A 12,467-nucleotide genomic window follows, 5' to 3' on the forward strand; every position below is an offset into this window, starting at 1 on the left:
CTATTTTCCTTCTGGTGTTATTGCCCCATTATATTTACACTGCCCTTGACATTTCTTTTTCTGTTCTATTACATCTTATTTGTTCTTTTAAGACACTCTAAATACTGTTTGTAATGAAATAGGAGATATATCCCAATGAAATTAATTTTAAATGAATATGGGGCTTCCCTGGTGGCGCAGTGGTTGAGAATCTGCCTGCTAATGCGGGGGACACGGGTTCGAGCCCTGGTCTGGGAAGATCCCACATGCCACGGAGCAGCTCGGCCCGTGAGCCACAATTGCTGAGCCTGCGCGTCTGGAGCCTGTGCCCCGCGACGGGAGGGGCCGCGATAGAGAAAGGCCCGCGCACCGCGATGAAGAGCGGTCCCCGCACCGCGATGAAGAGTGGCCCCCGCTTGCCGCAACTGGAGAAAGCCCTCGCACGAACCGAAGACCCAACACAGCCAAAAATAAATAAATAAATAAATAAATAAATAAGAAAATCCTTTAAAAAAAAATAAATAAATAAATGAATATGTATTTTTTAATGCATAACTTCTTGGAAACATCTTTGTTGCTACTTTTTTCTCTTCTCCACCTCTCTGCCATTTCTCTATTCTGCCATTCCTTAGTATGTAATTTATTCAAGGAATGGAACCACTTCTTTATTATGTAAGCAAAGCCAGTGGAGGAACTCACTGCACATATGTAGTAGTTCTTTCAATGTATTGATAATTTATCTTACATTCTAACTTTTTTTCTTAACCCAAAGGCTAAAATCTATACCCCCAAGCCACATGCAGGATTTAAAAGGTCTCAGTGGCATGATGCTTTCATTCATTCAGCACACATTTATTGAGAACTTACTAAGTACTGCCTTATGGTACAGTTCTAAGTGCTACTGGGAAAAAAAAAAAAGACATAAGATACTGTTTCCTCCTCTCTCAAGGACCTTATGGTCTTTTAGAAGAGCTAAGATATGTATCTAAATAACTTTATATGATAGATTGCCCAGTTCATAAGAGCTATGAAGAGAAGCACAGATGAAATGGTAAAAGAGTGCTCTCTTGGGCTTCCCTGGTGGCGCAGTGGTTGAGAATCTGCCTGCTAATGCAGGGGACACGGGTTCGAGCCCTGGTCTGGGAAGATCCCACATGCCGCAGAGCGACTAGGCCCGTGAGCCATAATTACTGAGCCTGCGCGTCTGGAGCCTGTGCTCCGCAACAAGAGAGGCCGCGATAGTGAGAGGACCGCGCATCGCGATGAAGAGTGGCCCCCGCTTGCCACAACTAGAGAAAGCCCTCGCACAGAAACGAAGACCCAACACAGCCATAAATAAATAAATAAATAAAAATTAATTTAAAAAAAAATTAAAAAAAAAGAGTGCTCTCTTCTCTTCGGCAGCACATACACTAAAATTGGAACGATACACAGAAGATTAGCATGGGCCCTGCACAAGGATGACACACAAATTCGTGAAGTGTTCCATATTTCTATGGGAGGGATGTGAGCCCCGGAGCCTTCACCCCGTCCTGTGGTGTCTCCCCAGGTCTTCCACAAGCTGGCCTCCTACAAGGGCTGTTTGCTGTCTAGCCTCAGCACGATGCTGAAGACGTGGGTTAGACTGCAGCCCAGGGCAGAGACTCCTGAGAGCCCTTGTTGCTGAGAAAGCCAACTGCGAGATGCCTTGCTGGCTGCTTGGAGGAAAAAAACCCTGAACACCTGTGGCCGAGTACTGTGAGTGGCTCCCGCAGGCCATGCAGGTTGACCTCGAGAAAGCCTGGCAGCCCGCTCCTGACCGCCGACCCAGTGCCTGCCTGAGGGGCCAAGGACTGGCCTGCGGACCCAGGGGGCCTGGCAGTGGCCAGTGTCCGGCACAGTCACCCTGACCCCAGACCGCGCCCAGGAGGCAAGTCGAGCCCCTGGACACCGTCATTCATCATGGCTCGATTCTGGGCACAACGTGTTGCCTTCCCTGGGTAGTCCGACCCAGGGGTGACTTTTGTAACTATTTATTACAGGGTGGAAAATGGTTTTATCTCCCATGCTGGCCCCATTTTAAATGTGCTCTATATACTACATTAGTCCCTGTAGAGCAGCAGGGCTGCTGGGCAAAGGCAACCACGGGCCCTTCCTCTGCTCTCCATTCCCTGCGAGTGTGGTGCACCCTCCCCACAGCCAGGGAGGGCCCCCAAAGCTACTGCTGGCTCCTGTGGAGTGGGTGTCTCCTCCCCGGTGGTCAGCCCCCCACTGGCTACATTACTGTAATAAACCTTAGCTGTGACGACAACAACAACAACAAAAATGGTAAAAGAGTTATAGGAAGGAAACCCAACTTTCAGCTATATGAGAGTGGTTTTATGTAGGGAGATTCTTCAGACTATGACAACTGATTAGGTGTGAGGTGGCAAATGAGAGGGAAAGTAAAAAATAATGCTAAATTTTAAGTCTGGTGATTAGGGCACTGAAGATATCATTAATAGAAATAGAGGGCATAGAATGAAAAGCTGGTATATGGTCAGTTGGAGGTGACTGTGGGACAGCCAAGTAGAGACATCAACTATTCCATTAAAAATTATGGATTAAAGCTTCGGAGGGAAGTTTGGGGAGTTGTCCATGTAAAGGTGATCATGTAAAGGTCATAGAAGTCAAGCTTTTACACCATATAGTCAAGGGAGAAGGGGTAGAGAAAGGAGAAGGCCAAGGATGGGTCTTTGGGGAAGATCTGATGAAAGAAAGAAGAGCCTGAGAAGAATTAGAAGCAGCAGTACAGTATAATGGAAAGAAAGAATATCAAGAATACAATGGATCAACATTATCAACTATTCCATCTTATTCGAAATGGAATAAGATGAAAATGAAGCAAAAAAGGAAGTGGAATTTGCAACTTAGAGGTCAATAAAAGCAGTTTCAGGAGAATGTTGAAACTAGAATCTGGTTTTCAAAGTGTTAAGGAATGTGTGGGTAATGAGGAAATGGCAGCAGTGAGTATGCCTTCCTCCTTCAGGGATTTTGCAAGTGAAGGGAACAAAAATGATTAAGATCATAAGTCAGTACATTGGTAGGGTTGCTAATGGAGTCACCTTGAAGACAAGGTTAGATTATTAATTCTCAAAGATCAGAAGAATCAAAAGTTCACTGAAAGTACAGAGAAATTTTTCAATGAAGTAGGGTGTTGAAGGAGTTCACATAGTGAACGCAAATTGTGGTCCCTGGACCAAGTAGCATTAGGATAACGAGTGAACTTGGAAATGCAAACTATCAAGTCCCAGCAATCTCTATTTAAGCAGGTCAGCCAACTGATTCTGATACACAAAAAAATCTGAGTTCCACTGCCCATTCTTGGTAGAAGGCAAGGCTACCTGCAGAGAGTAAGAGAACAGCAATGGGACCTAGAGTATGAAGAGGGAAAAATAAAGATTATATGCTGAGGACCGGGGTGGCAAGTCAATCAGAATTAACTAAAAGGACTGTCTAGCAACAGAAGGAATCCAGCAAGACAGAGATAATCTGTACTAGACTAAATTGGCCTAGTTTGCAAACTTTCTCTAGCACACGAAGTCAAAATCTAGGTGCAGAGAAAGTGGATGGCAGTCTATCCAAAGTAAAGGATTAGCAAAGTGAGGACTAATCAGAGAAGGCAACAATTTTAAGGGTTTCTAGCAAGAGCATTGTTGAATCAGCTGACAGGGGACACCAGCCCGGTTTGGAACTGAGGGCTAGAGAGCTTGTTGAGGGCAAGGCTCAATGGGAATTAGAGAGTAGGAGATGAAGTAAGAAAGTGATGATAAGAGAAAGAGAGATTCAGAATTCCAGATGAAACAGTTTCAAGTGATGTGGAGGTTCAAGGAGTGACCAAAGTCTATGAGAGCTGAAGATGTAGTAGAAATGAAAAAATTAAGGGTGATGAAGAACCACGAGGACAGAGCATGAGAAAGATCTCTCATTTGAGTGAAGTTCTCATAGATGATTCCAGAGCAGGGGTCAGGGGAAAGTGGGGAGAAGATTGTAAGCCTGCCAGTGAAACTGTTGAAGGATGATGAGTGACTAGAAGGTCAGTAGTAGTGATAATATGAGCCAAGAGGAGAGGTGTATATGGATTGCAGGGTTTTAAAGAGAGGAAATGGTTGATCAACAAAAACCAGAACACTTGACTGTATAAAATTGTACTGAGAAAAGAATTAGCAATAGATACATAGAAAACCAAACAAATGAAAACATTTAGGGAATTATTAACACCAGCAAATAATAGTTGTACTAATAAAAGCAGCAAAATAGTACACAAATTGGTTCAGCAGTAAATAATACTTTCATAGCAATAATAATATAAACACTGAATAATGATTTAGCCTAAAATATGGAGATTTAACTATACTGAGATGATGAAAGGGATGTAAACAGGTAGGTGGGTGATTAATAGAACTAAATCCTTATGTACCAGAATTACCAACAGATAATATACAACATTGATAAATCAAAAAATAGCAGCATAAGTATATCCATATTATTTAGCTATATGGAAGTAAAGACAAGAAGAAAAAAAGCTAAGAGTTGAAAATTGTTGCCTCTAACTTCCGCCCTTTTGGCTCTCTGAGCAGCACCATGGCGGTCGGCAAGAACAAGTGCCTTACGAAAGGGGATAAAAAGGGAGCCAAGAAGAAAGTCATTGACCCATTTTCTAAGAAAGATTGGTATGATGTGAAAGCACCAGCTATGTTCAATATAAGAAATATTGGGAAAACACTAGTCACAAGAACTCAAGGAACCAAAATCGCATCTGATGGTCTCAAGGGTCGTGTTTTTGAAGTGAGCCTTGTTGATCTGCAGAATGATGAAGTTGCATTTAGAAAATTCAAGCTTATTACTGAGGATGTTCAGGGCAAAAACTGCCTGACTAACTTCCATGGCATGGATCTTACCCGTGACAAAATGTGCTCCATGGTCAAAAACTGGCAGACCATGACTGAAGCTCACGTTGATGTCAAGACTACCGATGGTTATTTGCTTCGTCTATTCTGTGTGGGTTTTACTAAAAAAATGCAACAATCAGATTCAGAAGACCTCTTATGCCCAGCACCAGCAGGTCTGCCAGATCTGCAAGAAGATGATGGAAATCATGACCCAAGAGGTGCAGACAAATGACTTGAAAGAGGTGGTCAATCAATGGATTCCAGACAGCACTGGAAAAGACATAGAAAAGCCCTGCCAATCTATTTATCCATTCCATGATGTCTTTGTTAGAAAAATAAAAATGCTGAAGAGCCCAAGTTTGAATTGGGAAAACTCATGGAGCTACATGGTGAAGGTAGTAGTTCTGGAGAAGCTGCTGGGGATGAGACAGGTGCTAAAGTTGAAAGAGCTAATGGATATGAGCCACCAGTCCAAGAATCTGTTTAAAAATCAGACTTTTAATGGTGACAAATAAAAGATCTTATTCGTGATAAAAAAAAAAAAAAAAAAAAAAACAGAAAATGGTTTCCTCTGGGCATCAGGCGTGCATGGAAAGGGTTGGGACAGGAACTTGCTGTTTGTTTTACGCCATTTAATAATATTTGACCTTTTAAGCTATCTATATGCATTACTTTGATTAAAAAAAATAAAAACTATTTTTAAAAGAGTAAATAAATAACAATTCTTGTTTGCCACAGAACAAGAGTTCAAAAGGGCACAAGAGCAGGAGGTAGCAGGAGACAGATAAGGGTGGTGTTGGAGAAAAAATGGGTCCAAAACAGATATCAATTAAATTTGGGGAAAGGATAGCAGGGAATAGTTTTGCACAAAAGACACTCATTTTCAATAATGGGGATGGAGAAGGCAATAAAGATGGAGAAGGACTGGAGTCACATGTGACTGAGTGAGGGAACAAGCAGAAATGCTGAGTTTATTAAGCTAAGCAGCCCAGAGTTTCCATCATTAGTGAATGACTTATGTTAAATAAACATTGTAACAAGCTTCCTGGATACTTGTCAGAAAAAGCACCTGACACTAAGATCTGTGCTGTCTTGATGTTGACAAAAATTAAATTTTCAAATGACAGAAGAAAGGCATCACAAGTTGGAGAATTTTCCATTGGCAATAGCACTATCCAAGTGAGCAGGACTCTTCCCTTGATATCTTCCCATGACTCAAAGTTTTCTTGGAAGCCTCAAGCCAAATGCAAGAGTTGTACATGCAATATATATAATTATTTGAGTCTTTTTTATAAACACCACCTGTATAACAACTTGTAAAACGAGTTCAGTTGAGTTTTTCCCTGTCACTAACATATGTGGAATTATCTGTTCCTTGCTAATGGCAGGAAAATGATCACAGCATGTTATTCTTAATGTCCTCAGGGAAAGAAATGTGATTGGTGCTGTTTCAAATTTGAAACCAAAATAATGATCTTTCTAAGGAGAACCATGGAAAACATACATAAATTAGTTTTATTAAAAATATTTTGAAGCCAGGTTTTTGTACATCTGATTTGCAAAAATATTTTAATGCCTTTTGCTTCTTGGAAAGCACTTTAAAGGTGATTTAGTTTCATTTAAAAATATCATTACAGGGACTTCCCTGGTGGTGCTGAGGTAAAAAAAATCCGCGTTACAATGCAGGGGACGTGGGTTCAATCCCTGGTCAGGGAACTAAGATCCCACATGCGGAGCAGCTAAAGCCTGCGCGCCACAGCTACTGAGCTCGCACGCTTCAACTAGAGAGCCCGCGTGCCGCAAACTATAGAACCCACGCGCCCTGGAGCCTGTGTGCCGCAACTAGAGAAGAGAAAACCCACACACCACAACTAGAGAGAAGCCCTCGTGCCACAACGAACGATCCCACATGCCTCAACTAAGACCCGACGCAGCCAAAAATAAATAAAGTAAGGAAATAAATAATAAATAAATCTTAAAAAGAATATCATTACAATGGAAACCAATTTTTTATTTTGATGCTTTGAAAGATTTGGGGACTGGGGTTAGGGGAGGAAAAGGCAGAGAATCAAACATTCATTTGTGTACCTAGTATGTGCTTGGCACTAAGCTGGATACTTTACATATTTTACCTCATTTAATCCATTGTAGATACACTGCACATTAAGTGTGATTCTCTCCCTCTTTTATAGATGGGGAAACTGAGGTGCAGTCCAGTTAAGTCGATTACCTCAGTCCAGTTAAAATCAATTACCTAGGATCATGCAACTCAGCAGAATCAGGTTTTATAAACTCAGATAATTGAATTGAAGGTCTGTGTTCTTTCTACCTTATTATACTACCTCTGAATTGCAATTTAACTCTAAACACAAACTAAAAATGGGTCATCCTTTAGTTTTAAAAAAGCCTAACTGACATCTGCTCTATTACTCTTCAGAGACTCTTCCACTCATGTGGAAGACACATGTAAACACCAAGGAGCCTAGGTGATACAACTCATTCTCTGCCCTGCTTTGTCCATGGGATCTGCACAATCAGGTTACCCCATCCTTACTCTGACCAGAAATGGATCCAATCCTGTGTAATCCACATAGGTGGAAATTACCAGCTCTAAGCTTCCCAGGGCACTATTCCATTTTCAGAAGCACTTCAACTTTATCCATATAAAATACTGAAAAACCAGAAGAAAAGTATCTATACAAAAAGCCTCCAGCCTTTAACAAAGCTAAGTCGGAATCTCAAACTGAAAGATGAATAATAAAATAGAAAGTAATATATTAGTTACCCACCTCTGCCCATTTTCTAAACAGACAATATCTAGTCTGGTCAAATATATTATTAGTTGCACTAAGCTAATGAAAGGGTATCATAGCATTACCATTGTCACTGTACAAGATTCTTAATCCTGTGATATTTTTCCCATCTCTGATAATTGTCCCTCACTCCATTCCTACTGTCATTATCCTAGTTTAAGTTTTACACTTTGACTACTGAAATATTTAGCTTTTAATAATCTCTCTGCAAATTCTTCTCTGTGGCATTTTTTCATGTTGTAGGCTTTATAGTTTATAAAGCATGTCAAACATATATTTTCATTTAGTCTTTACATCAACCCTGTGAGGTAGACATCACTACCAAAATTTATGGATGAGGATATTTCTGAGAGATTTAGTATTTATTAAGAACACATAGCTTGGAAAGGACATAGCTGTGACTGGAACCCAGGTCTTCCTACCCTGAAGCTAGTCCACTTTCTGTTATAGCATGAATATCTCCCCAGTGGCAGACTATTAATCCACTGTCCTATTCATGTTTACATTATTGACCAAGGACTCTTCACATTACTGACTCAACTTCCAGAGGGAACTCTCAATAAGCTCTGGAGTCAGGTTACCTATGTATGAATCCTGGCTCTACCACATGCTAGCTATACAAGCCTTCGCAAGTAACTTAACTTCTCTGAACCTCAGTTTCCTTCTCTTGAACAATAAAGGCAACAATGATACCTTCTTCATCTGATCATTGTGAGAAGAAAACTAATCAATATTTCAATCTACCTTGTGCAAAGCTTCTAGAATTAACCTCCTAAATCATACCTATCAATATTTTCCTACTCAATAACCTTCAATCATCCTCCATTGCCTGCCAAATAAAGTTCAAAATTTTAAACTTAATGTTCGGGAATTCCCTGGTGGTCCAGTGGTCAGGACTCTGTGCTTTCACTGACGAGGGCCTGGGTTCAATCCCTGGTCAGGGAGCTAAGATCCTGCAGTGGGAAGGACCTCATGATCTGGCCTTAAGGTATCATTTTAACCCTACACTCTAGTACTCTTCATCCCATGTCTTCCTTGCCATACAAACCAAACCACTATTCCTGAAACCCAAAGTGTACTTTCCCAAATATATGACTTTTTTCATGTGATTCCCTGTTCTTAGGATGTCCATACCACACATACCACAATACCACATTTGGAAATTCTGCTCACTCTTCAAAACCCAGGTCAATCTCTTCCTCCTCAACAAAGCTTTCCTAGATCTCCCAGCTGAAATTAATTTCTTCTCTCTTCTGTTCCCAAAGCACATTGCATGATCCTCTTTTATAACAGACAACACTTTGCTTTGTATAATGCTTTATGTGTTTGCCACTTTCCCCTATTAGACAATAAGCACCTAAGAGAAATGTGACAATACTTACCAACGTTTGTATTTTTCATAGTACCTGGCATGACGATTTAATGCTTACAAATAATAATTACTACTAAAAACTAGTAATTACCATTTAAGTACTTACCGTCAGCACTCAACAATGGTTAAGTGCTTAACATACAAGACATAATTTATTCTTACAATAACCCTGTAAGAAATGGATGATGAATCATTATTTTATGATGAAGAAACTGAAGTGTAGCGAAGTTAAGTATTAGATTGAACCGTATGAAGCTGTTGCTCTTTGATCAACCTTAACCTATAAAAATGACAATTTCAGGGCTTCCCTGGTGGCACAGTGGTTGAGAATCTGCCTGCCAATGCAGGGGACATGGGTTCAAGCCCTGGTCTGGGAAGATCCCACATGCCACGGAGCAACTAGGCCCGTGAGCCACAATTACTGAGCCTGCGCGTCTGGAGCCTGTGCTCCGCAACAAGAGAGGCCGCGATAGTGAGAGGCCCACGCACCGCGATGAAGAGTGGCCCCCACTTGACGCAACTAGAGAAAGCCCTCGCACAGAAACGAAGACCCAACACAGCCATAAATAAATAAATAAATAAATAAATAAATTTTAAAAAACACAAAAACACAAAACAATTAAGAAAATGGTCATAGGAACATACATATCGATAATTACCTTAAAAAAAAGACAATTTCAAATGATTTAACCTAATAAAATGTCTTTCTAATGGTTATTACTAATCCATTTAATTTAAGAAATTCAACACCATCTGGACCATGTTTTAGAGTAATTCTAAAGGCTAGTATTTCCATACATGATAATTTTCGGCTTTTTTAGATGGGAAAAACGTGGATATTAAATATTTTGTGGTTCTTTTTTTACCATATGGCCAAAGTGTATATTTCAAGTTTCAGTCCTTAGAAATAATCTCATTCATATTTAATATAAAACAATCATATTCTTATGTGGGTAGGCTCTCTCTTTATTTTTTCGTATTCTTTTTCTTTTGTCTTTCAGTAGTAGTTGCCTATGAGAGAGGTCAACTTGAGCAAGCTATTCTTTATTAGAAAAAATATGAAAAAATACGAACAGTGGCTTATTCCCCACAGTTCCAGTTATAATTGTTAGTTTTTCCAAAATACAAGACAATCTTTTATCCTTTAACACATGTATAACAGAGGTTTACAAGATTCGAAAGTATTCAGAACATAAATTAGTCACTGACGACTGCATCCCAAGATATTTCTTCTTAGCAACTAAGTTGTAGTTTCTATTTTGTTGATGTAACAAATAATAAAATGTACGCCTATTCTGACTTGAGTTAATATGCCATATTTTCAAAGAAAACATATAAAAAGTAATTACCAGCTTGTGAAATGTGACCATTACAATCATCTTAGACAATACCACTTCCAATTCATTATTCATTTAAATATCATACTTCATGAAAATATTTAATGTTGCACAACTGTTGGACCCATTTTAGAACTGAGGATCAGCTAGAAATTAGGTGTTCATTGATCAGTTCTTAACTCCCCTCATAGATTTAATGTATTAATAGACCTGAATTATTTTGTCTTCTGAGAAGAGATGGAAAATTTTGTTTTAAAAATGCCATAATACATGTACCCTGAGAAAACCATAATTCAAAAAGTCATGTACCACAAGTTAATTGCAGCACTATTTACAATAGCCAGGACATGGAAGCAACCTAAGTGTCCATCGACAGATGAATGGATAAAGAAGATGGGGCACATATATATAATGGAATATTAGCCATAAAAAGAAACAAAATTGAGTTATTTGCAGTGAGGTGGATGGACCTAGAGTCTGTCATACAGAGTGAAATTAAGTCAGAAAGAGAAAAACAAATACCATATGCTAACACATATGTATGGAATCTAAAAAAAAAATGGCTCTGATGAACCTATTGGCAGGACAGGAATAAAGACACAGACGTAGAGAATGGACTTGAGGACACGGGGAGGGGGAAGGGTAAGCTGGGACGAAGTGAGAGAGTAGCACTGACATATATACACTACCAAATGTAAAATAAATAACTAGTGGGAAGCAGCTGCATGGCACAGGGAGATCAGCTCGGTGCTTTGTGACCACCTAGAGGGGTGGGAAAAGGAGGGCGGGAGGGAGACTCAAGAGGGAGGGGGTATGGGGATATACGTATGCATATAGCTGATTCACTTTGTTATACAGCAGAAACTAACACTACACTGTAAAGCAATTATACTCCAATAAAGATGTTAAAAAATAAATATATAAAAATGCCATAATAAAACACGAATCTTCATGGTATAACACCTCAATATTTTCATGAAAATTTAATGTGGGTACCTATACAGTGGTGTGAGCAGGGTTTAAGAGATTATTTCAGTTTTACAAGGAATCAGCTCATTAATCTCACCTGCTCATGTGTATGGTTTGAGTCACTATGACACAGTTCAATTCCAGTGTTTGTAGAAATTGAATCACTTCCTGTGATGGTTTGGATTTGCTGGCTAGAATGGGATTGTTGACAGTGTAGAGAGTGGAAGATCTGGGGCTGTTGGACAATGTGATGATGTCACTGAACCTGAGGATAGCATTCCTAAAACACATACACATGCCAAAAACAGTCACTCAGAATAAAAATAACTAATAAAAGAAAAGCCAACTGAATCCACTTTAAAAAATTTAATGTGTTCTTTCACAAGATAATTCAAGCCCTAGGATTTATAGTTTTAATAAGTGATATATTATTTTTTCCAATTATTCCATTGGGAAAAATTGTATTGAACTCTATTTTTATTTGACCAGGTGGCTGTAACTATCCAAATACTTACCTAAGTTGACCAGAGAATTGCATGTTCTGATTAAATTAATATTACAGTTATACTTAACACTAAAACTATAATGAATATTAATATTAATTAATATTTATTTGATGATTCAACAGGCACTTCAGGATCTAATTACATAATAATAATACTGAAGATATTGATGGATATAAATTAGAAAATAATGTAATGTAGTGATTTTCAATGTCAGGAAGCATATTAGAAACACAGTGGGGGCAGGTGAAGTTCTTATGCTTGTGAAAATCAAGCATAAATTAAGAAAAGAAGATTGGAAAACAGTGACTGAGCCTTCAGATTCAGAAAACATGGATTCTAACTCTGATTCTACCACTTACTCTGTGATCTTGAGAAACTGTATATGCAACCTTTATCAGCTTCAGTTTCCTCTTGTGTAAAAGTGGAGATAGTATGTACCTCACTGGGTTGCTATGAGGGGTAAATTAACTAATGTTTGTTAAGTGCTTAGTACAAGGTGGGTGGGTAATTAACATTTATTATTATCATATTTTATCATTGTCATCATCATCATCAACTTAATCATCATCCACCCCGTTAAT

The 12,467-nt window shown here is 39.2% G+C and overlaps 1 protein-coding gene, 1 non-coding gene and 1 pseudogene across 2 annotated transcripts in view; 2 read left to right on the forward strand and 1 right to left on the reverse strand.

Moving 5' to 3' along the window:
• POF1B (POF1B actin binding protein) overlaps positions 1 to 12,467 on the reverse strand; it is a 94,137-nt gene that overhangs the window by 44,908 nt on the left and 36,762 nt on the right. Inside the window, 1 exon segment of the mRNA XM_057537658.1 lies at positions 11,478 to 11,660. Within this exon segment, the coding sequence (XP_057393641.1) occupies positions 11,478 to 11,660 (183 nt within the window).
• LOC114238107 (U6 spliceosomal RNA) lies at positions 1,370 to 1,474 on the forward strand. Its single transcript, XR_003623526.2, has one exon. It is a non-coding gene; the product is annotated as a U6 spliceosomal RNA (small nuclear RNA).
• Positions 4,582 to 5,376, forward strand: LOC103015871 (40S ribosomal protein S3a-like; annotated as a pseudogene).

The sequence above is a fragment of the Balaenoptera acutorostrata genome, chromosome X (assembly GCF_949987535.1).
Source record: "Balaenoptera acutorostrata chromosome X, mBalAcu1.1, whole genome shotgun sequence".
Lineage (NCBI taxonomy): Eukaryota > Metazoa > Chordata > Mammalia > Artiodactyla > Balaenopteridae > Balaenoptera > Balaenoptera acutorostrata.